Source organism: Neoarius graeffei, chromosome 15, assembly GCF_027579695.1.
Source record: "Neoarius graeffei isolate fNeoGra1 chromosome 15, fNeoGra1.pri, whole genome shotgun sequence".
NCBI lineage: Eukaryota > Metazoa > Chordata > Actinopteri > Siluriformes > Ariidae > Neoarius > Neoarius graeffei.
This window is the reverse complement of record NC_083583.1, coordinates 45,461,626-45,485,121: the sequence shown is the minus strand read 5'-3', so window position 1 is coordinate 45,485,121 and position 23,496 is coordinate 45,461,626. Positions and strand designations below refer to the sequence as shown.

The 23,496-nt window shown below is 40.6% G+C and overlaps 1 protein-coding gene across 1 annotated transcript in view; it reads right to left on the bottom strand.

Moving 5' to 3' along the window:
• unc13a (unc-13 homolog A (C. elegans)) overlaps window positions 1-23,496 on the bottom strand; it is a 62,422-nt gene that overhangs the window by 26,173 nt on the left and 12,753 nt on the right. The window contains exons 8-27 of the mRNA XM_060940665.1: window positions 20,159-20,911; window positions 17,347-17,440; window positions 16,493-16,539; window positions 16,172-16,250; window positions 12,252-12,257; window positions 11,953-12,027; window positions 11,627-11,846; window positions 11,155-11,382; window positions 10,698-10,839; window positions 8,760-8,929; window positions 8,326-8,441; window positions 7,393-7,556; window positions 7,061-7,214; window positions 6,824-6,892; window positions 6,392-6,481; window positions 4,638-4,772; window positions 3,524-3,657; window positions 3,275-3,360; window positions 2,319-2,445; window positions 2,119-2,215 (exon numbers count right to left, since the gene is read on the bottom strand). Of these exons, the coding sequence (XP_060796648.1) occupies window positions 2,119-2,215; window positions 2,319-2,445; window positions 3,275-3,360; window positions 3,524-3,657; window positions 4,638-4,772; window positions 6,392-6,481; window positions 6,824-6,892; window positions 7,061-7,214; window positions 7,393-7,556; window positions 8,326-8,441; window positions 8,760-8,929; window positions 10,698-10,839; window positions 11,155-11,382; window positions 11,627-11,846; window positions 11,953-12,027; window positions 12,252-12,257; window positions 16,172-16,250; window positions 16,493-16,539; window positions 17,347-17,440; window positions 20,159-20,911 (2,986 nt within the window). The remainder of the gene's footprint in view (window positions 1-2,118; window positions 2,216-2,318; window positions 2,446-3,274; window positions 3,361-3,523; window positions 3,658-4,637; window positions 4,773-6,391; window positions 6,482-6,823; window positions 6,893-7,060; window positions 7,215-7,392; window positions 7,557-8,325; window positions 8,442-8,759; window positions 8,930-10,697; window positions 10,840-11,154; window positions 11,383-11,626; window positions 11,847-11,952; window positions 12,028-12,251; window positions 12,258-16,171; window positions 16,251-16,492; window positions 16,540-17,346; window positions 17,441-20,158; window positions 20,912-23,496) is intronic.

Here is a 23,496-nt window from a genome sequence, read left to right as displayed (position 1 = left end):
CAGCAGTAATTTTGCAAATGGGAAACAGGTGAAGAATGAACAGTAGTACTTTCTTATCTTACTTTCCTAACCTTCTTAATATGATTGGAGACATTTTAAATAAAAACATTAATAACTGTTTTTTGTTGCTGCTGCCGTTCATTTATTCATCTATCCGTCTAGCCATCTATCTATTCATTGAAAGTTTCTTCCAGACTTGCAGAGAAATGTTATCAAAATTCCATGACATTATACAGAGAATGCCAAACTTTCCTCTCAGCTCTTCGTAAACTTCTATAGGAGCACAATAGAGAGCTTGCTCTGTTACTGTGTCGTAGTTTGGTACACCAGCTGTACTGCAGAGAACCGAAGAGATTTGGAACGCACAGTTAAGACTGCACAGAGGATTGTGGGGGCTAAGCTACCAAATCTGGACATACTTTATGTTAACCGTTTATGTAAGAGGGTGAACAATATTATCAAGGACTCAATACACCCAGGTCATAAACTGTTTATCCCCCTCCCATCGGGCAAAAGATACAGGACCATCAGAACACGCACAAGTAGACTGAGGAACAGCTTCTTCCCCAGAGCTGTAGCCTCCATTACACCCCCTCCCCCAACACACACATACCGTACATACACCCCCAAGTTGCTGCTAACACACTGATCACTTTATATTCAGGACTGTAAATACAATTATTACAATCTGTGCAATATCTGCTCATGCTGCACTTTATTTTACTGACTTGACCACTTTACACAGAGGTACGTAAATACACCTAGTACAATTGTGCAATATCCACCTACACTGCAATTCCCACACTTACTTTATCTTGTATTTTATTTATATTCTTTATTACTGCTGCTGTTTTATTGGAGTGCTACCAAACCAAGTTTCGTTGTATAACTACAATGACAATAAAGTCTTATCTTCCATCCATCCATCCATCCATCCATCCATCCATCCATCCATCCATAACTGCTTATCCTGTACAGGGTCACAAGCAAGCTGGAGCCTATCCCAGCTGACTATGGGCGAGAGGTGGGGTACACCCTGGACAAGTTGCCAGATCATCACAGGACTGACACAGAGACACAACCATTCACACTCACATTCACACCTACGGTCAATTTAGAGCCACCAATTAGCCTAACCTGCATGCCTTTGGACTGTGGGGGAAACCGGAGCACCCGGAGGAAACCCACGCAGACACGGGGAGAACATGCAAACTCCACACAGAAAGGCTCTCGTCGGCCGCTGGGCTCAAACCCAGGACCTTCTTGCTGTGAGGCGACAGTGCTAACCACTACACCACCATGCCACCCTATCTCATTATCTCTAGCCGCTTTATCCTGTCTTACAGGGTTGCAGGCAAGCTGGAGCCTATCCCAGCTGACTACGGGCGAAAGGCGGGGTACACCCTGGACAAGTTGCCAGGTCATCGCAGGGCTGACACACAGACACAGACAACCATTCACACTCACATTCACACCTACGGTCAATTTAGAGTCACCAGTTAACCTAACCTGCATGTCTTTGGACTGTGGGGGAAACCGGAGCACCCGGAGGAAACCCACGCAGACACGGGGAGAACATGCAAACTCCACACAGAAAGGCTCTCGTCGGCCGCTGGGCCCAAACCCAGGACCTTCTTGCTGTGAGGCGACAGTGCTAACCACTACACCACCGTGCCACCCTATCTCATTATCTCTAGTCGCTTTATCCTGTCTTACAGGGTCACAGGCAAGCTGGAGCCTATCCCAGCTGACTACGGGCGAAAGGCGGGGTACACCCTGGACAAGTTGCCAGGTCATCACAGGGCTGACACATAGACACAGACAACCATTCACACTCACATTCACACCTACGGTCAATTTAGAGTCACCAGTTAACCTAACCTGCATGTCTTTGGACTGTGGGGGAAACCGGAGCACCCGGAGGAAACCCACGCAGACACAGGGAGAACATGCAAACTCCACACAGAAAGGCTCTTGTTGGCCGCTGGGCTCAAACCTAGGACCTTCTTGCTGTGAGGCGACAGTGCTAACCACTACACCACCGTGCCGCCCCATATCTTATCTTAATATATGGTTATGTTCAGGAGATAGAATGGGAGGAAACTAGCTTGGACTTACTCCATCTTTTTTGTCCCTTTCCAGAGCTCCGTGCAGAAAGTCTCGAGAAACCTCCTCATTCTCATCCAGCCACTGGATTACAAAAGGTTCAAACCACCTGCAAATGAATAGATCCTTCAATTCAAATGTCAGCCCCTTAATATTGTGGGTGTGTTTGTGCATGCATGTGTGAGGAGATAACAGGAATAGGAGTCACTCACGCTGGGTACTCTGGTACTCTACTCTTGAAGAAAGGCAGGTCTTTGCAGTACTCATTGTAAAGCCATTTCACTTTGAAGTGCAGATTCATGTAATCAGCACTCTTACAGAGGCGGTTCTTTTCATGCTCTGAGGATGGGAGAGGTAAAGAAAATAGCGCTTCATTACACACTAATTGGAGCTGGATACGGAGAGTAAGCAGCCATGTTGCTGCAGAGCAAGGCAGTAGGAATCAGTATCAGAACTGGATTCCACATGACTATAGTCTAAATGAAACCTTTGATTATCCATTGAATATTTTTGCAGTCAAATTTTGTATAAATGTCTAAAAGAATCACATGGACATGACAACTCTTTGTTGCTAAATAAATAAGCCAACAGTCATGGGGTAGGAGGCATATCTGTGCTGTATCTCAGACTTTATGTAGTTCATTGTCCAGCAAAAGTAATTCTAAAAATCTTAATTTTATGAACAACAAATATGCTGGTATCATAATTACATGCACTGCAAGTAAATCTGTACCAAGACTCGTGAAATTAACCTCATATGCATGATTCACGTCACTTTTTACACCTTACTTTATAACTTTATAGACATGTTACAAGCAGAAGTTTGATGGAATATTGTGGTTTAGCCCCACACCTTCATCTCTCTGTAGTCATATACCTGGCTCTGCCCTCTCAACTTTCTGCAACCAACAGTTTGGGATACACCTCTTAAAATGTCCCAGTAGTTAGATGCTACAGTCAAAACCTCAAACTGTAGCTGTGGGCTTTAGCAGTGTAAAAATGATTCCTAAATGTAGCATGAAAGTTGCATCATGTTCATTGCAGTTGAAAAATGATGACTGGCAACATGAAAATCACAGCTGCAGATTTATGAGTCTGAATATGCAATCGTGAATTATAAAAGTAGCATCATTGCAGTTTTATGAGAAAATAATTTTGTAAGACTCACCCTCCATGGCGTACTTCATATCCTGAGCAAACAGATTCCACATGACCTCTGCGCTGATCTTCCCTACATTCAGTTCTTGTGGAAACCTAGGAGGATATGAGGATGTGTAAGAAGAATGCAATCACATCCTGTCAATACAGCAGGAAAGTCTAATTTTGGAAGTAGACTAGGCAAAATTCACGGAAATCACGTGATGGAATAGATTACAGAAGCTGGATAGTTTGAGTGAAGATCTGGTGATGAACTCACTGGTTAAGGCAAGGAGTGTAGGAGTTCTTGTCTTCCTCAATGATAGACACGATTAGGGTGATCAGTTTGGACCAGAAGTCAAGGTTCTTGATGCTTGGTCCCTGTTCTTCGGGAGGAACCTCACCTTTCTTTGACTGTATGAAAGAAGGCTAATTACGGAATTTTACTTTAAATGGAGGCTCAAACTTATTTTGCTACTTAATCGCAATTTTCCTGGGAAAAATGACCTGAAAAATTAACGCTGACAGAGATACTCCTGACAGAGCCAGATGAGGCCAACTACTGCATGGCAGTATGATAAATACAGGGTTAGTCAAAATTATGTTAACACTTAACTGGTGGAAACCATTTATTCACAAAACATACACCATACGTGCAAGATAATTTACAGGACGGTCTCAACCTGTTCGCCATCGTGTTTAACACACAAAAATCAGCGAGCAACAGTACCATTTAAAGCCCGGATACACATTTTGCGGGGAATAGATGATACCACAGTCCTTATTCTGTCCTTGAGGTCACTGATATCATGAACTTTCCTGCTATACACGCGCTCCTTCACCATACCCCATAACCAGAAATCACAGGGCATCAAATCAGAGGAGTGTGGAGGCCACAACAATGGTCCACCGCAGCCTATCCATCGACCTGGAAATGTGTGGTCGAGATAAGCACAAACAGTACGCCCAAAATGCGGCGGTGCACCATCCTGTTGGAAATACCCCACCAATCGGATCTGTAGTGGAAGTTCATCAATGGCGTACTGCTGCACCATCTGTAAGTAGATGTCTGACGTCACTGTTGGGGTGTCAAAAAAGTAGGGCCCAATTACGCCAGCAGCGGTCACAGCGCACCACACATTCAGGAGAAAAATAATCCATAATTTTGACTAACCCTGTAATGACCATGAAAAGAGCCTCCCCAAAATATTTCCATCGGGCTCCATGTTTAATTAAAATGCAACTCTGTACTTGATATTTTTGAGAAGAGTATAACATCCTGACATTCTAAAGAGGCATGTGCAAAACTGTAATCTAGCTGTAGAGTAGACTTGGAGCTGATTCCTGTAGTTCAGAATGAAAGATGAAAGTTGTGCCATAGAGTAGCTGCTCACCGGGTCAGTCTGGTACTCGCGGCTGTACAGCTCATGGCAGTTGTTGAAGATGTATTCATATGTGGAGTTCAGACAGGCCTTTACACAGTCTTTCACAACCTGACTGGCACGAGGAGGACTTTGCAGCTCTTGGACCTGGGAGACGAAATGGGTGCAATTCAGCTACATTGGCATTACATACAGTACCAGTCAAAAGTTTGGACACACCTTCTAATTCAATGTTTTTTTCTTTATTTTTATTAATTAAAAGACGCTTCATGTCTTAAAGTAATGATGGATGTCGTTTCTCTTTACTTAGTTGAGCGCTTCTTGACATAATATGGATTACTACAGTTGTGGAATAGGGCTATTTACTGTCTTTTTATTATTTACTGTTTACTGTTTGATCTCAAATGCATTAAAAAGGCAAGAAATTGCACTAATTAACTTTTGACAAGGCACATCTGTTAATTGAAAAGCATTCCAGGTGACTCCCTCATGAAACTGGTTGTTAAGATAATGCCAATAATGTACAAAGCGTCATCAAGGTAAACGCTGGCTACTTTGAAGAACCTAAAATATGAAAAAAATATTTTAAACACTTTTTTTGTGTACCACATAATTCCATATGCTATTTCATAGTTTTGGTGTCTTCAGTATGATTCTACAACGTAGAAAAGAATCGAAATACAGAAAATCCTATGAATGTGTAGGCGTCCAAACTTTTGACTGGTACTGTATATAGGCAAGTGTAGAAAACAGTTTCAAAAAATAGGTACCCTTATGGGTACATGTGGCTACTGCTTATAAATAAAATTGTTTCTGATACCATGTCCATACAGTAAATATAGCATATATACATGTTATCAATTATCCTCGCCTCATCTCTTGCAAGCATCACCAAGTTGTGAGCAGCATCAGGGCTTGTAATATTTTGGTTACCAATTTTGTTGACTGTGTTTTGTTCAAAATACAGTGCTATGAACTAATCTATTTTCAAAACAGTAAGAAAGCACTTGGTCGTGAATTGTCTTAGAAGCATTATTTAGTACTAATGAGCGCATTTTGTTTCACAAGTGTAGTGTAAAGACTGTAAAATAAAAATAAAAAAATTAAAGCGAATAGCACAAGTTTGATATCAGCTTTTCAATATATCTGCCAAAAAGTTAAAAAAAAACCCTACAAAACCTTTCATTTGACCTTTCAGAAGGACCAAACAAAAGCTGTGATAATCAAAAGGTACATTTTCTTAAAATAAACACCACTTACTTGATATCGAATCAGTAGCCTCGGCGAACCACAAGGTGAATTTCGTTTATTTTTTAATCTGCCGATACTGCGAAGTTATAACGAGGTTTCTCTTATTTCATTTCTGATTGGTTCCAAAGTTTAATCAAGAAGTAGAACAGGTAATCGAACTTGATCAGGATAAGTGCTGATTGGTTACGAAGTTTCGCTGTTGTTACACTCATTTATACAAGACGATGACCGAGGCTTCGCCGCTCATTTTTGTGTACCTTTGATAACGTGAGATCAACTGTTCGTATCGCAAGATCACGATTTGCCGTTCTGATGATTGTAATTCTTATGCGTACGCGCAGTGCGCTATTGTTACACTCATTCTTACAACACGATGACATAGTGGCTACTGCCTTGCTTCGCTTCTATGAGGCAGTAGCCACAAAAATGTGTCATCATTGGGCATGAGACACTAATGCTGTTCCATGTCAATATTTGTGCATTAAAAGAGTAAAAACCCTTCAAGAATAAAATACCTTCATTCTGAAGAAAGTGATACTGGTGAGTAGGTCCACAGTGGATTTGAGATCCTGCAGCCTCTCAGGACTGCTGGCTGGGAAATTATTCTGTTACATTCATAAAAAAAAAAATGAAGTTAATTTTGTGTGAAATCTGGAAAGCTTGATCTCAGGGGACAGAGTTTACTTTTCTAAGTAAAATCTAATCCTCTGGTTATTTAATAATGCTGTCATGTCCATCATGCTTATTATTATAATCAGGCAGCACAGAATTCTGCCTGCAGGAAACTCTCAATGAGTCTTGTCTGCTGTGGATAAAATAAAGCCCTCAGAGACAGGCAAAATGATAGAGAAAGAGCGAGAGACAGACAAACACTGAAACAAAGAAAGAGAGAATGAATTAGAGGCACAGTAAAAGAAGCAATAACAGAAAATAACAGGACACAGTACCCTGTACATGGAGAGGTCAATCCTCAACGAGTTGTGGAGTTGGTCCAGGAGTTTTACAAAGCGCTCTTTCTGTAAAGCACATAACCCATAACTGACAGTCAAAAAATGGCATCTACATTACTGCACATTTTATTTATTTATTTTTTTTGTTCAGGTCCTGCTACCACTATCTTTTATGGGTTTTGTGAATATTTCAAAAAATGTGTTTATGAAAACAGGCACGTGTATGCCACCCACCCCAAAGTTGGATGCAGCGAAGCGGTCGGACGCAGAGACATTATTGGTAGCCTGGGTGGTGTGGGCGTAGTATGCATTGATGTTAGCCAGCAGAGTGCTCATCACTGCTGGCACTCCTGGGCACATGTACTTAGATGATAGACAAGCAAAGTGTCTAATGAAAACAGAAAAAAGATAAAACAAGTATTTATGCCTTCATAACGACTGTTTGCTTTGTGCTGTTATCATCCTACAGTAACTGATGACATGCACTTTCAATTGCTAATTAAAATTATGAATAAAGATGTGTTTTTATATTATTGCTACTATTCATGCTTTAAACTTTAACTCACGTCATGGCTTGATATATAGATTCCACTCCATAACGCATAGCAAACTCATCCACAATCTCCTGAGGTGTCTCTTCGAAGTAGACCTTCCAGGCATCATCACCTTTAGCATCTGGAATTTTCACCACACCGTTGTTCTGAAGATCTGTCACATAGTGGAAGAGATTCTACAAGGTGAAAAGGAAGATGTTAACCAAAAGGAGCTGGTTGGCAAGCAGTACTCTTATAAGTTCCTACACATCCAAGGTTGATTGTTAACACTAGAATTCTGGACGGCTGTGAGAAATTTCATCCCAAGCCAATGGGGGTGCCCCTCCTCTTTCTCCCTACACAAGCTCCCTCTTCAGCGCAGTTATTATCTATGCAACTTTAGATTGTTATGTAAATGTTGAGAAATGTTAAGAACGCTTTTTTTCAGTCTACACAAACTAGTGTTTGTTTTTCATTACCATCAATTTGGACTTCACAAAGTCTACACTAGAATTTAATATTTTTCTTATTCTTATTTTCCTCCATCCACACTGCCTCTTTCACTAAATATACTAAAACATGTCATATGAATTTTTTTAATTAACTCAGTTTTATTCTTGCATAAAAAACTCATGTATTTTTACACCACTGATGTTGAATGTTACATATTCTGCACTAATGCATATCGTGCTTATGTCAAGCTTGCACACATACATGTTTTTTTTTCTCTTTCCCAAATGCTGCTTTGCACAAACTGACTTGTGCTCAATAATTGCATAACAATGTGATAACTACATTGAAGAGGGAGGGGTGAGCTTGTGTGGCGAGAAAGAGGATGGGCACCCCATTTGGCTTGGGATGAAAATCTCTATAATTCTAGTGCTAATCATTAAAAGAATCCTTTTTGTAAAAGACACTTGTCTGCATAAATATCACTGTCGTCAGTGTGCAAAGAGGCAGACTAACCTCATGTAGGCAGGTGTACTGGACGTGATAAGGGGCCACTGTTTCCTCTCCCTTGATCTCCACACTAATATGCATTCGGATAGCTCCTGACACAGCAGATTTGTCCGTACGCTTGTCTGAACAGGAAACAGACCAAGAGAAATGAATGTCTGTCATTGGCAACAAATGGATCTTCCAAAATTGCGCAGTGCTCACTTTTAATGCTCTAAGAGAGAGTATTAAAAGCATGCTCTGTATTTCTAATAGCTTCCATAAACATGTCACTAAAAGGTGGAAAGCAATTGCCGTAGAACGGCATACTGTTACATAACTGAGCAACATATTAGTTTATCCACAATAGTCGTGGTTATTTCAGTCAGTTCCTCAGTCACACCATCATTACTATTACAAAAGTAGGTCACCGTGAAACAGAAAACTGAATCTTCTTCACTCACCGAGGTTGTACCACACATCCATTTCTCCGCTCAGTGTTCGCACCTCGATGATAGTTTGCCCCAAGAAGTCATCTGACTCTCGCTTGAACTTTTGCTTAACACGTGATTTGATGTCATCATCCTCGTCCCACACTCGCACCTTTATCCGGTCTGAAGAGTTGTGGCACTCACTGAAAACATACAGTGGTGCTTGAAAGTTTGTGAACCCTTTAGAATTTTCAATATTTCTGCATAAGTATGACCTAAAACATCATCAGATTTTCACACAAGTCCTAAAAGTAGATAAAGAGAACCCAGTTAAACAAATGAGACAAAAATATTATACTTGGTCATTTATTTATTGAAGAAAATGATCCAATATTACATATCTGTGAGTGGCAAAAGTATGTGAACCTCTAGGATTAGCAGTTAATTTGAAAGTGAAATTAGAGTCAGGTGTTTTCAATCAATGGGATGACAATCAGGTGCGAGTGGGCACCCTGTTTTATTTAAAGAACAGGGATCTATCAAAGTCTGATCTTCACAACACATGTTTGTGGAAGTGTATCATGGCATGAGCAAAGGAGATTTCTGAGGACCTCAGCAAAAGTGTTATTGATGCTCATCAGGCTGGAAAAGGTTACAAAACCATCTCTAAAGAGTTTGGACTCCACCAATCCACAGTCAGACAGACTGTGTACAAATGGAGGAAATTCAAGACCATTGTTACCCTCCCCAGGAGTGGTCGACCAACAAAGATCACTCCAAGAGCAAGGCGTGTAATAGTCGGCGAGGTCACAAAGGACCCCAGGGTCACTTCTAAGCAACTGAAGGCCTCTCTCACATTGGCTAATGTTAATGCTCATGAGTCCACCATCAGGAGAACACTGATCAACAATGGTGTGCATGACAGGGTTGCAAGGAGAAAGCCACTGCTCTCCAAAATGAACATTGCTGCTCATCTGCAGTTTGCTAAAGATCACATGGACAAACCAGAAGGCTTTTGGAAAAATGTTTTGTGGATAGAGGAGACCAAAATAGAACTTTTTGGTTTAAATGAGAAGAGTTATGTTTGGAGAAAGGAAAACACTGCATTCCAGCATAAGAACCTTATCCCATCTGTGAAACATGGTGGTGGTAGTATCATGGTTTGGGCTTGTTTTGCTGCATTTGGGCCAGGACAGCTTGCCATCATTGATGGAACAATGAATTCTGAATTATACCAACAAATTCTAAAGGAAAATGTCAGGACATCTGTCCATGAATTGAATCTCAAGAGAAGGTGGGTCATGCAGCAAGACAACGACCCTAAGCACACAAGTCGTTCTACCAAAGAATGGTTAAAGAAGAATAAAATTAATGTTTTGGAATGGCCAAGTCAAAGTCCTGATCTTAATCCAATCGAAATGTTGTGGAAGGACCTGAAGCGAGCAGTTCATGTGAGGAAATCCACCAACATCCCAGAGATGAAGCTGTTCTGTATGGACGAATGGGCTAAAATTCCTCCAAGCCGGTATGCAGGACGGATCAACAGTTACCGGACACGTTTATTTGCAGTTATTGCCGCACAAGGGGGTCACACCAGATACTGAAACAAAGGTTCACATACTTTTGCCACTCACAGATATGTAATATTGGATCATTTTCCTCAATAAATAAATGACCAAGTATAATATTTTTGTCTCATTTGTTTAACTGGGTTCTCTTTATCTACTTTTAGGACTTGTGTGAAAATCTGATTATGTTTTAGGTCATATTTATGCAGAAATATAGAAAATTCTAAAGGGTTCACAAACTTTCAAGCAGCACTGTACATCAGACCTGGACTCATCTTCTCTTACACCACAATATAACTACTGAACCTCAAAGTAGTTTATTAATGAAAAGAAAAATGTTACTGTACATACAACAGGAATTATAACAGATCATTCAAACTGAGTGGTTGAGTGGTGCACTTACAAATTGAAGGACTCATCCCAGACAGGATTGAGGTTGCCATAGATGGTCTTGGTCCTCTTCTTGGTTTTGCCCACTTGCACTGTTACATAGGGATCGCTGGAGCCAGTTTTATCCTTGGCCTGCAGGCCCTGGGCACACAGAACTGTAGAAAGCAGTAGATTTGTAATGTAGCTAAATGGATTATTTTATCAATCAAATGGCTGGGTCAAAAAAATGAAAATGTCACAAAAAACACAAGTGAATCTCTGTGGCATATCCATAAGAATATTTCCTTTCGCCGTTTTGAAAACCTTTTCTTTTTTGCCTTTGACCCAGTTATTATGGTCATTCCAACACATTAGTGCAAGTGATTATGCAATCTGGGTCAGAAACTAGTCTTAGGTGTTCAGCTATTTCATGATTTGAGTGAGACGTGTGTCAATAAACTTGTGTGACCCGTCATGATCATCCTGCTGACCTGTGATGCTGATCTTGGCTGACCACTTGGACGTTCCATCCAGGACACTTTGCTTGACCTGCTTCATCTGGGTGACGTGAGTGGTTTTGGGGACTCCAAACACATCCTGGATGAGCTCAAAGATCTCTGGTTTGTTTCTCTCACGGATTTTCATGCGATCCTTGAGAACCATGATAATGTTCTGAGTCCGATCCTCTGCACCGTGCTTAGAGCTCTTCTCTGCAGCTCCTAAAAGAACATGGAAAAAAGTGAATAAAATGTGAATTTAGAATAAATTCTTACCTACAGGCAGGAAGGCAAACAACTTGAAACAGTAATATTTAGTACAGTGGTTCTGTGGAGAGAAATGGTATTGAATGTTTATTGGCCTGAGAGGAAAAGAGGAACAAGAAAGACGAAATAGTGTAAACAAATGTAAAATGAGAAAACAGTCATAGAGTTTCAGTGATATTTTGCCAATAGAACACCTTACTCTGTAAACAGTCAGCATTGAGCAGGTCCTGGCACTTCTCATGGCATTTGACACCGCACTCAGTACAGCGCATACCCTGTCGGGCAATACCCCACAACAGCCCTTCACACTCGTAGCAGTAAGTTGGCGTAGTGGCCGTCCACACCTCAAAGTTATGGGGAGTAGTGCAGGAAATGGGGTAGATCAGAGCCTGGAGGGTCTTCTTATACACATGACTCTTCTGCATGAACAAAATGGGGATATAAGAAAAAAGTGTAAGAACAGAAACTAAACCCAGACATACAGACAGAGAGACAGGAAGGGTGAGAGTGTGTGTGTGAGCATACCAGCTCTTCGTTGTTGAGAGTGCTGGAGGCCATAGCTGAGGTGATTCCAGCCTTGCGAGAGTTCTGGACGAGGGACTAAAGCAGAAAGCACAAAGAAGAACATGTTCTTCCAAATTTAATTAACAATCAGTATTTTGCCATAGGGAACATGATTTCAAGTTGACCTTGGCATGTATGCAGTTTTCAATTCTCTAATAAAACACAGATTTGACTAATATGCTCAATGTCACAGCTAAACAGGAAATATCTATATATCTCACTTTCAAACTTTCAGTGAAAACTCTTAAAATCTGACTCACCATTGCCTTTTGAAGATCAAATGTTTGGGCAGGGAAGAGGAAAAGAGAGAGAGAGAGAGAGAACCCCACATTACTATGAAGATGCTGGACAAAACATTACTCAATCACATACGCAAAAATGTATTGCAGTAAGAAAGCATACAAGCCTTCGTGAAAGGCCATTCTAAAAGGAAGTTGTCTAAATAGAATGTCTGATATATGTTGTAGGAAAAGAGCAATTCTGAAAATGTGTTTGGTAAAAGCAACACAGAAAAAGACAAAAACTGTGAAGAGAAATAGCAGGGAAAATGCAAAAAAAAAAGGAAAGAACAGAAAATAGAGAGGAAAAGTTGAAAAATAAAGGAATGGGGAAGGAAAAGAACAGGAAGAGGATAGAAGGCAGGCCAAAGGTTTACTTTCCAGATGAACTGAGCATCTTAAGTTTGTTTCTGTCAGCCATGTCAGGCTGGGAACTCCACTTCTGAGAGGCGGAGGTGCAGAATGGTGTGTTGGATTAAAACCATTGGAGTACTCAGGCCAGTATGTTCATATCTCTCACTTCTACATGCATGCTATCAAAGTCCCATGCCATGTGGTGCATAGGGCGGCACCAATCTCCATTTCCGTAGCCCTCTGCCTCTCGCCTATTACATAGCTAGGGTTACAGTGGGGAGCGGATCCTCTGGTAACCATGAGAGTTTGACTCCCCACTCACATCTGTATTGCAGCGTGCCTTGCCAGATGGCAGTAGGTACCATTTTTATGGTAGTCTTTGGTATGACTCGACCGTGAGTAGAACTTGCAATCTCCCAATTGAAAGGCGGACACACTAACCACTAGGCCAACTCGCGGTCAACATGCATGCTAGGATTGTACATACAACCCCGATTCCAAAAAAGTTGGGACAAAGTCCAAATTGTAAATAAAAACGGAATGCAATGATGTGGAAGTTTCAAAATTCCATATTTTATTCAGAATAGAACATAGATGGCATATCAAATGTTTAAACTGAGAAAATGTATCATTTAAAGAGAAAAATTAAGTGATTTTAAATTTCATGACAACAACACATCTCAAAAAAGTTGGGACAAGGCCATGTTTACCACTGTGAGACATCCCCATTTCTCTTTACAACAGTCTGTAAACGCCTGGGGACTGAGGAGACAAGTTGCTCAAGTTTAGGGATAGGAATGTTAACCCATTCTTGTCTAACGTAGGATTCTAGTTGCTCAACTGTCTTAGGTCTTTTTTGTCATATCTTCCGTTTTATGATGCGCCAAATGTTTTCTATGGGTGAAAGATCTGGACTGCAGGCTGGCCAGTTCAGTACCCGGACCCTTCTTCTACACAGCCATGATGCTGTAATTGATGCAGTATGTGGTTTGGCATTGTCATGTTGGAAAATGCAAGGTCTTCCCTGAAAGAGACGTTGTCTGGATGGGAGCATATGTTGCTCTAGAACCTGGATATACCTTTCAGCATTGATGGTGTCTTTCCAGATGTGTAAGCTGCCCATGCCACACGCACTAATGCAACCCCATACCATCAGAGATGCAGGCTTCTGAACTGAGCACTGATGACAACTTGGGTCGTCCTTCTCCTCTTTAGTCCGAATGACACGGTGTCCCTGATTTCCATAAAGAACTTCAAATTTTAATTCATCTGACCACAGAACAGTTTTCCACTTTGCCACAGTCCATTTTAAATGAGCCTTGGCCCAGAGAAGACGTCTGCGCTTCTGGATCATGTTTAGATACGGCTTCTTCTTTGAACTATAGAGCTTTAGCTGGCAACGGCGGATGGCACGGTGAATTGTATTCACAGATAATGTTCTCTGGAAATATTCCTGAGCCCATTTTGTGATTTCCAATACAGAAGCATGCCTGTATGTGATGCAGTGCCGTCTAAGGGCCCGAAGATCACGGGCACCCAGTATGGTTTTCCGGCCTTGACCCTTACGCACAGAGATTCTTCCAGATTCTCTGAATCTTTTGATGATATTATGCACTGTAGATGATGATATGTTCAAACTCTTTGCAATTTTACACTGTCGAACTCCTTTCTGATATTGCTGCACTATTTGTCGGCGCAGAATTAGGGGGATTGGTGATCCTCTTCCCATCTTTACTTCTGAGAGCCACTGCCACTCCAAGATGCTCTTTTTATACCCAGTCATGTTAATGACCTATTGCCAATTGACCTAATGAGTTGCAATTTGGTCCTCCAGCTGTTCCTTTTTTGTACCTTTAACTTTTCCAGCCTCTTATTGCCCCTGTCCCAACTTTTTTGAGATGCGTTGCTGTCATGAAATTTCAAATGAGCCAATATTTGGCATGAAATTTCAAAATGTCTCACTTTCGACATTTGATATGTTGTCTATGTTCTATTGTGAATACAATATCAGTTTTTGAGATTTGTAAATTATTGCATTCCATTTTTATTTACAATTTGTACTTTGTCCCAACTTTTTTGGAATCGGGGTTGTATTTGAATGCTCGTGTTGAGTCCAAAACACTCAGGAAGTGTGAGTCAATAGTGTTCTGTTTGAGTATGTATTATCCACTGTCAGTTCAGTACTTAGTTTGAATCAGGAGTGTAGTCAGGAAGGCTCAGCATTAGTAAAATGTGTTTAGTTGGAGTGTCGGGGGGCTCAGTCTGAATAAACTGACTTTGACAGGAGAGTTGAGACAGGAGGGCTGTAAACCAGACAAGCAGAACAGGAGAGGCAATGCAGATTGTCTTCTTTGATGATTTTTTTTTTAAAATCACCTCACTGTGACCATAACTCTGAGTTCAGGTTGTTTAGTTTAGGAATAAACTTCCTCACTGACACAAAGGCACTAGTCAAGGAATGAAGTAAAAAAAAAAGAAAAGAAAGAAACTTAAAGCTGTTCAGTAGAAAGAGTGAACATCGATGGTGTCTACTTTGGTAATAAACTAGACACCCTGAACTCTTCAGTCTGGGGTTAGCTATATATATAAAACATCAGTGAACTATATATTAGAGATGCCATCCTAAATTTTTTAAATATTTAATAATATTAAATTTTAAAAATAAAATTTTAAATATTGGGCGGCATGGTGGTGTAGTGGTTAGAACTGTTGCCTCACAGCAAGAAGGTTCTGAGTTTGAGCCCAGCGGCTGATGGGGGCCTTTCTGTGTAGAGTTTGCATGTCCTCCCCGTGTCTGCGTGGGTTTCTTCTGGGTTCTCCAGTTTCCTCCACTGATCAAAGACATGCAGTTAGTTTAACCTGGGGCGGCCTTGAGCTGAAGCGCCCTTGAGCAAGGCACCTAACCCCCAACTGCTCCCCGGGTGCTGTTAGCATAGCTGCCCACTGCTCTGGGTATGTGTGTGTGCTCATTGCTCACTTGAGTGTGCATGTGTGTGTTCACTGCTTCAGATGGGTTAAATGCAGAGAGGAATTTCAGTGTGCATGTGACAAATAAAGGCTTTTTCTTCTTCTTGAAATGTGCTTTTTTTTGCTTTCTTGCATTAGTCAGCACTCAGTGTTAGCTTGTGTTTGCCCCGCCCTCTCCTGTTGGTAGCGGTCATGTGATGGAGGTCAAAGAAAGAAATCAGGGTAAAGACACAGTAGAACTGGTTTTATAGATCTGCATGTGTGTAAAAATATTGCTCAAGTGCTCAGATTTATTTATTTATTTATTTATTTATTTATTTTGAGGATAACCCCTTGAGATGTGGCATCTCATTTTCAAGGGGGTCCTAATGACAATACAAACAGATTTAAAAACCTGTTGAAGCAGGAAGTCTAAAATAATGCCCAAATCCAAGAACCAAAGCTGTGCAAGTGACTCATTGTGTTAGACAGATCTTTATTTGTGATTTATTGGGCTGCTAATATAAGAAGGTGTGACATGGTACTGTTTATGTGGGAACCTTGGACTGAACAAGGATGCAGTGACAGTAAATATAACTCACCAAATCCCGAACCAGAGGAATGGCCTTGCGTTTGCGCAAGTCTGGCATGCTGTCTATGGTGTACAGAGCTCCTCCAGGCCTGAACAAAGATACAAACAAAAGAAATCTGTTAAACCCTACTAACAAGGTTCTGATGGAAAAGGAGCTCAACATGACAGATTGAAAACAATCTTAATACATTGCATACACTGTCATGTATATTCTTAGATTTTCTGAGCTCTCACTGACAGCTCTGAAAAGTTTCAATGCTGTTATTTTCAGCACTGTATTGCCTTAGACAGATTTCCTTATAAAGAAACTAAGGTTCTTTGTTTCACTCACCCTGCTTGTAAAAACAGTGATGCCAGTCCAGGGGTCTCGCCTCGGGCCTGCAGACAGCAGCAGAAACACAGACTAAGAGCAACATAATTTTCCACTTCATCCATTTGCTAGACCGCATTCAGTTCTCATTCAGAGCAATTTAAAACCCACTGAATGTCATTTCATCGGGTATTGTTCCTATTAGAGGAAAAGACCATTTGTGACAAGAGATATGCACCTTCAGGTATCACTGACATCATATGCAGCTCTAATATAATCAAGCCGGGTTTGCGGTCCAGCTTTATCTTCATGATCAACATTTGGTAATAGCTGTAAATCCATCTCTTTAAACAAAGACAGCAGTTTTCCATCAGGGAGATCCTTTACCTCAGCCCGCACACAGACGCACCCACCTTTCTGAGCGCTCATCCAGCCTTGGCCATTCAGGACAGAGCATGACAATCGCTATGGCAATGACATAAAACTGAAAAGAAAAGAAAAGAAAAAGAAAACAAAAAACAATAATGGGGTGAAGGACAAACATAAAATGGGGTAAACATAAAATTCGCAAAATTCAGGTGAAACCTTTATCATGACAAAAAAAAATCAATCAATACAATAAATGATTTTAAATGTCAACAGTAAAATAACAAACAATGGAAAGGGAGACACGAAATGAAAACTATCCAGACAAAACATCATAAGACACTGTACAAACAAATATTTCTGCTCTTACTACACAAGGGCATCGTACAATACCTTATGGTCTGCTTTTACACAGTGAAAACTGAGAACAGGGCAGCAAACTCCCAGACAGTATCAGTGCCAGAGTCTACTCTACTGCTACACCATGCTTTCGTATCAGTCTCACTCACCTCCTGCAGCTGAAGCCGAACCCTGTTGAAGAGTCGCAGCCAGTTGGCCTTTGCACGTTCAGCAGGATCCACTGCCTCATCTCGCTTTGCCACACTGGGAGTACAGAGGAGAGAAGTGTTACAGCTAAATAATATATCACATTCACATCACGGCTCGCTTTATTATTCTACCTTAGCCTTGATTATTATGTCAGTGTCTAGTTATCAGTATTTACTGTGTTTGTTTTACTCCATTTTTTCTGTGAGTGTGTGATCATAAATGCTGTAATCTTTGATGGTGATAGAAGAACAATATATACACTTTGTGCCCAAACACTTTTGTGTTCTTCTCCATTTTCCAAATAAGCCTCGGTCACAACCGGCCGTACGTGCTCCTACGGCCGGTCTACGTGCAAAAAACGCAAGAAACGCACGGAGGGCGCGCGTGTGACGTGATGATTTTCGAGCCGTAGACTGGCTGCAGACCGGCCGCAGAGGTTCTTTGTCATGTCAAACAAACTCTACGGGCGCTTACGTTTTTTCAGGTTGCAAGACAAACTTACGGCCAATGTGTGTCTTTCTCCATGAACAAAAAAAACACAGCAATTTGGGAAACGCCAAAAAATCGTACGTCCAAAAAATTGTACGTCCGGTTGTGACCTAGGCTATACAGAAAATACAGGGTGTTTCAAAAAATTTGATATCATTTCACAATCCAACAAGAAAACAGAGTCATCTATATCCCCCGCCCTATATACCAACTATATACCAAGTTTCAAGATATTATTTGTCATGTTTTTCAAGTTCTGCTACAGGAAACAAACCCTACCTCTTTACACTGACCTCAGCAGCCCATGGCATAAACCCACCAGACCTTTGGTCCAGGTGAGCTAGAAATTTAAATTTCTCACATTTCTTAGAATCAAAAGGCACATAGACATTACTTAATCAACACATATACCAACTTTCAAGACCATAGCACTCATAGTTTCCGAGTTCTGCTCCAGAAACAAAACCTACCCCTAAGACTAACCTGAGAGATTAAGTCTGAAACTGTTTCCATGGAAACATGAAAAATTTTAATTTCTCAAATTTCTTAGCATGAAAAGGCACATCTACATCACCTTGTTAACATATATACCAAGTTTCAAATCCGTATCATGAAGAGTTTTAGATATATGCTCCGGAAACGAACATTGCTCTTAGAAACTAAGTCAAATCTATTTTTTATGTAGAAATTGGAAATTTTTTTTTCAAAAATCCAAAATAGCAAAAGGCACCAGTTCACATCTTGCTTGATATGTATACAAAGTTTCCTGAAGATATCTTCAGTAGTTTTAAAGATATGGCCCGGAAACGAAAACATAACCAGACGGAACCCATTTCTATATCTCCCGCCAAACTTCGTTTGGGCAGGGGGATAATAACTTTGCCAATTCTCATTCAATTGACCTCAAATTTTAATAGCATGTGTGGAAACAGGTCAAAATTTTATGTTTTTTTGTTTTTATCTTTTTAGGTATAGAAATGCCATTCACTGGAAGAGAAAAGGCGTTTTGTGTGTTAGAGTACGCTCGAACACAGTCGAACAAGACTGCAGCGTGCATGTCTGAGAGAATTCTCTAAACATGCACTGTTACCACAAAAGACTGTTACCAAAGACATGCTGCAGAGTGTTTGGCAGGAGCTGGACTACCGACTTGACGTCTGCCGCGTTTCAGGCGGCGTGCATATTGAAAATTTGTGAAATCGTTCATGGAATCCACATACCATTGAATTTCTCATTCAAATTTTGAGGAATAAATCTTATACTGCTCAACATTAAGCCTGTTCAGTTTCATTTGCCTAGACTATGTAGTTTCTGGGATATTTGCATCTTAAATAATATCAAATTTTTTGAAATACCCCGTATTTTGAAAGGTAATTCTTAGAAATTCTCTTCAGCACCATAAGATTCATCAAAAGCAGCCCTTGCTTGTAAACAGTTCATGACCAACACAGCAGCTTCCAAATGCCTGAACCCATCAGAGTTGATGTGTAACTGTAGCAGTGTGTTGCCCGATTCATTTCTATGCAGTATTAAAAAACAATGACTGTTGTTACTGGATGTTTATTTATTTACATATTGCATATCTATTTGGCTTGTGTTTTTATCTACATACTTTTGTTTTTTGTCTTTTTATTTGTTCATCTGTTATTTTTATTTGATATTATTTTGCGAGCATGTGAGCATATGTGAATGGAATATGCGCATTATAAATATTAACGTTATTATGTTATGTAAAGTTATGTTACTGGATGTTTAGTCAGTGTTTTAAAATTTTCTTTCTGCCACCATCCTCATAGTTGAGGGTTGGCGATCCAGGAAGCGATCAACTAGCTTCCCTGAATTCTCTTGGGTGATTATAGCACACCAGAGGGATCCAAACCCTCAACTGGTGGCAGGTATACATACACACCTATGGACAATTTAGAGTAGCCAATCCACCTAATCCACATGTCTTTGGACTGTGGGGGAAACCTGAGCACCCGAAGGAAACCCACACAGACACAGGGAGAACATGCAAACTCCACACAGAAAGGCCCCCGTTGACTACTGGGCTCGAACCCAGAACCTTCTTGCTGTGAGGCAACAGTGCTAACCACTACACCACCGTGCTGCCTTTAAAATTTTATTAACTATGAATTCCTCAGCTTTTATTATTCTTCAGGCTGTGGTGGCTGATTACTCATCATACTTTGTATCTAGCTTGATGCTAGAGAGCACTCAAAGCAGCTATGGTATAACTATATTTTGCCCATTCCTGCTTAGAATCTAGACTTTACAGCTCACCTTTCTGGGGGTGCTTCCATTTTCTCTGGTAGGGCTTCAGATTGGTGCTCAGAGACTGGAGGCTCAACTGAAGGCTTCGGCTCCTCTGTGGCTCCAACAGGTTTTGCTGCAGGTGTAAGTGAGGGTGCTGGGGTCCCAAGGGGCTCTAGGTCAGAGGCAGGTGCCATGGATTTGTTGGCAGGTTTGCTGAAGTCATCAAAGCTCTGCTGCTTTGGTGCAGCCTCTTTGAGAGAATCGATGGACCGGAACTGAGGTTCAACTTGTGGGGGCTGACGCTGGTGCAGTGATGTCTGCTTCTCCAGAGGTGGCCGACTGAAGCTGGAGGTCTCCCGAGCTAACAAGGGAGCCCCACTGGTTGGGGTGGGTGTATATGGGGGTTCCTGCTCTTCACTAAGTGTACCATCCAGAGGATACAACTCCTCATCCTCCTCAAAGCCCATTCCCTCTTCCTCCTCATAGGGGTAATCCCCTTCTTCCTGCTCATACAAGTCACCATCCTCATCCTCATACAGTGCACCTTCCTCTCCTCCATCTTTGACATAGCTACCTTCATCACTGTAGACTCCTTGGGGCTCGTCATGGTCCCAGCCAGGTGACTCTTTACCATAGCTGACTGAGGAGTGGCATGAGTGGTAGGAATCGTTCTCATCGTAGAACTCTCCGGAGCCTCGGAAGCTCTCGCCATCCTCACTGAGTTGCGAGCTACCACGGCTCAGCTCACCTGATGAAGCGTATCGACTGGACCCCGTGGGACTGCAGAGAGAGTAAGGAAGTGTTAAACAAGTAAAAAGGAGATGCCGGAATGAAGGTAGGTTCCTATGGATACAAGGGAAAATGGTAACACTGACAAAAAACAAACAAACAAACAAAAAAACAAACAAAAAAACAAACAAAAAAACACCTACTCTATGAAATAGGGCTGTCAAATTCCTTTCAAAAATTACATTTCAATTTTAACTACTGAACATATTTAGCATACAAATGCATTTAAATATTTATTAAACCATGATTTTATATTACTGTAACTATTTGCAGTGCTTATGCTTTCATATCACATAAAGCACAAGTAAAAATCATGGCATTTTAAGCAAAGTAAATTACAGCGTGATCTTTCAAAAAAGAAATTGTTTTAAATTTACTCACAGATATAGTTTCTTTACTAACATTAATATAAACAAGTTATGCAGCATCTACATGTGATCACCTCAACATTATGAACTCCTATTTCCTATATACAGTGTGCTCACTATACATGGTAATAAATAATGGTGTTATAGTGCTTAGATGCTTTTTAAATGTGAAAACAGAGTATGCCTTAAAGGACAATAGTTAATATTAAATTCTGACAAAATTTGAATAACATCTGAACAGTGAAATTCACTCTGACAGCCCTAGTGTGGAAGTCTGTTTATGTAGAAGGCCAGCGCAACATAATGCAAAAGAACTTAAAGTAAAAATGTAACACTACTTTACTAAGCTGTGAAGAAAGCAGATGCCAAAACTCAAATATAGCACGAAAACATAAGATTTTAAAGAGCTTTTCCTACCATTAGTAATCTACACACAAAAAACAAGATAACAAGACTGGAACAGCAGTCAATACCAATAACATATCCATCCGTGAGAGAGAGAGAGAGAGAGAGAGAGAGAGAATGAAAGAATACACAAATCCACTCACACAGTGGACCCCCACACTCACACTTCAGCAAAGCTAAAACTGCAACAACATTAAAAGGCAAATGAAATGAAAGATCCAGGATGCGTATATCTAAGCACCTCTCACCTGTCAAGTCTACGCTGAAACTGATCTGAACTCCATGAATCCGATCACTTTACCTCTCTTTTGTTTATTTCTTTCTTTCCCACACATGCACAATCACAAAATATTTTTCTTTTATGTTGTACAGCATGCAAATCTAATGTCTCTTTTCTCCTCTACAGTTGTGCTTGAAAGTTTGTGAACCCTTTAGAATGTTCTATATTTCTGCCTAAATATGACCTAAAACATCATCAGATTTTCACACAAGTCCTAAAAGTAGATAAAGAGAACCCAGTTAAACAAATGAGACAAAAATATTATACTTGGTCATTTATTTGTTGAGGAAAATTATCCAATATTACATATCTGTGAGTGGCAAAAGTATGTGAACCTTTGCTTTCAGTATCTGGTGTGACCCCCTTGTGCAGCAATAACTGCAACTAAACTAAACTAAACAGAACAGCTTCAACTCTGGGATGTTGGTGGGTTTCTTCACATGAACTGCTCGCTTCAGGTCCTTCCACAACATTTCAATTGGATTAAGGTCAGGACTTTGACTTGTAGTAGAGAGTGCACGCACATCCAACTTTGTACAGGTGCAGGGTAAAAAAGTCCGTCAATTAAAAAGAAAAAAATATACCCGCACACTGTCGCTGCTGCTCTCAGTGATTTTATTGATAGATACACAACGTTTCGACCATAGTAGGTCTTCGTCAGGTGTTAACAGGAACAAAGGGTGGGAGGGGATATATACCTATAAAAATAGGCATTGCTCTCAATTATCCAATCAAGGAGTAAGTAGTATTGATAAACTTATGAGTGTAAAAAATACATACATACAATACATTTTTTATATACAAATTTTACAATACATTGTTCTTATATTAATACTATAAATGTTGTACATTGACAATCTTGGCTTACTTATTAGAAAAAACAGTAAAAACAGTATCAAAACCATATCAAAACCCTCCCCCCAGAATCTGTTCAAGTGCTACAAAACAAAAAAACAAAACAAAGAAGGATTTTTCAAAAAAAAAATGTAAAAAAGCACAAATGCGATAGTCAGACATAGAGTATGGTACAGACTGAATTAATTCATAAAAAAGGCTTGAGGTCAAACTCTTCATTTAGTCCATACGGTGGCATAGTATTGAGGGCATATATGTGGAAAGTTTCGCGTTGTAAGAGTAAGCGTTCATAATTACCACCTCTAGGTGGCCGTTCCACTTTTTCAATGCCCACATAGCGCAGAGAACTAATACTATGTCCTGATTTTCTAAAATGTAGTGCCACAGGGTTTTTTTCATCCCCATATCTTATATTACTGCGATGTTCATTAATGCGTGTACGAAGGGCCCTGCAGGTTTTACCAACATATCCAAGGCTACAGGGGCATTTAACTAAATAAACAACAAAAGTGGTGCTGCAGGTAATGGCCCCACGGATCTTCAAATGCTTACCACTATGTGGATGTGTGTATATCTTACATTCTGTGGTATAGCCACACTGTGCGCAGCCCCCACATTTGTAGTTCCCATCTGGAATGTTGATGGCTCCTGTGTGTCTGCTAGCCGGT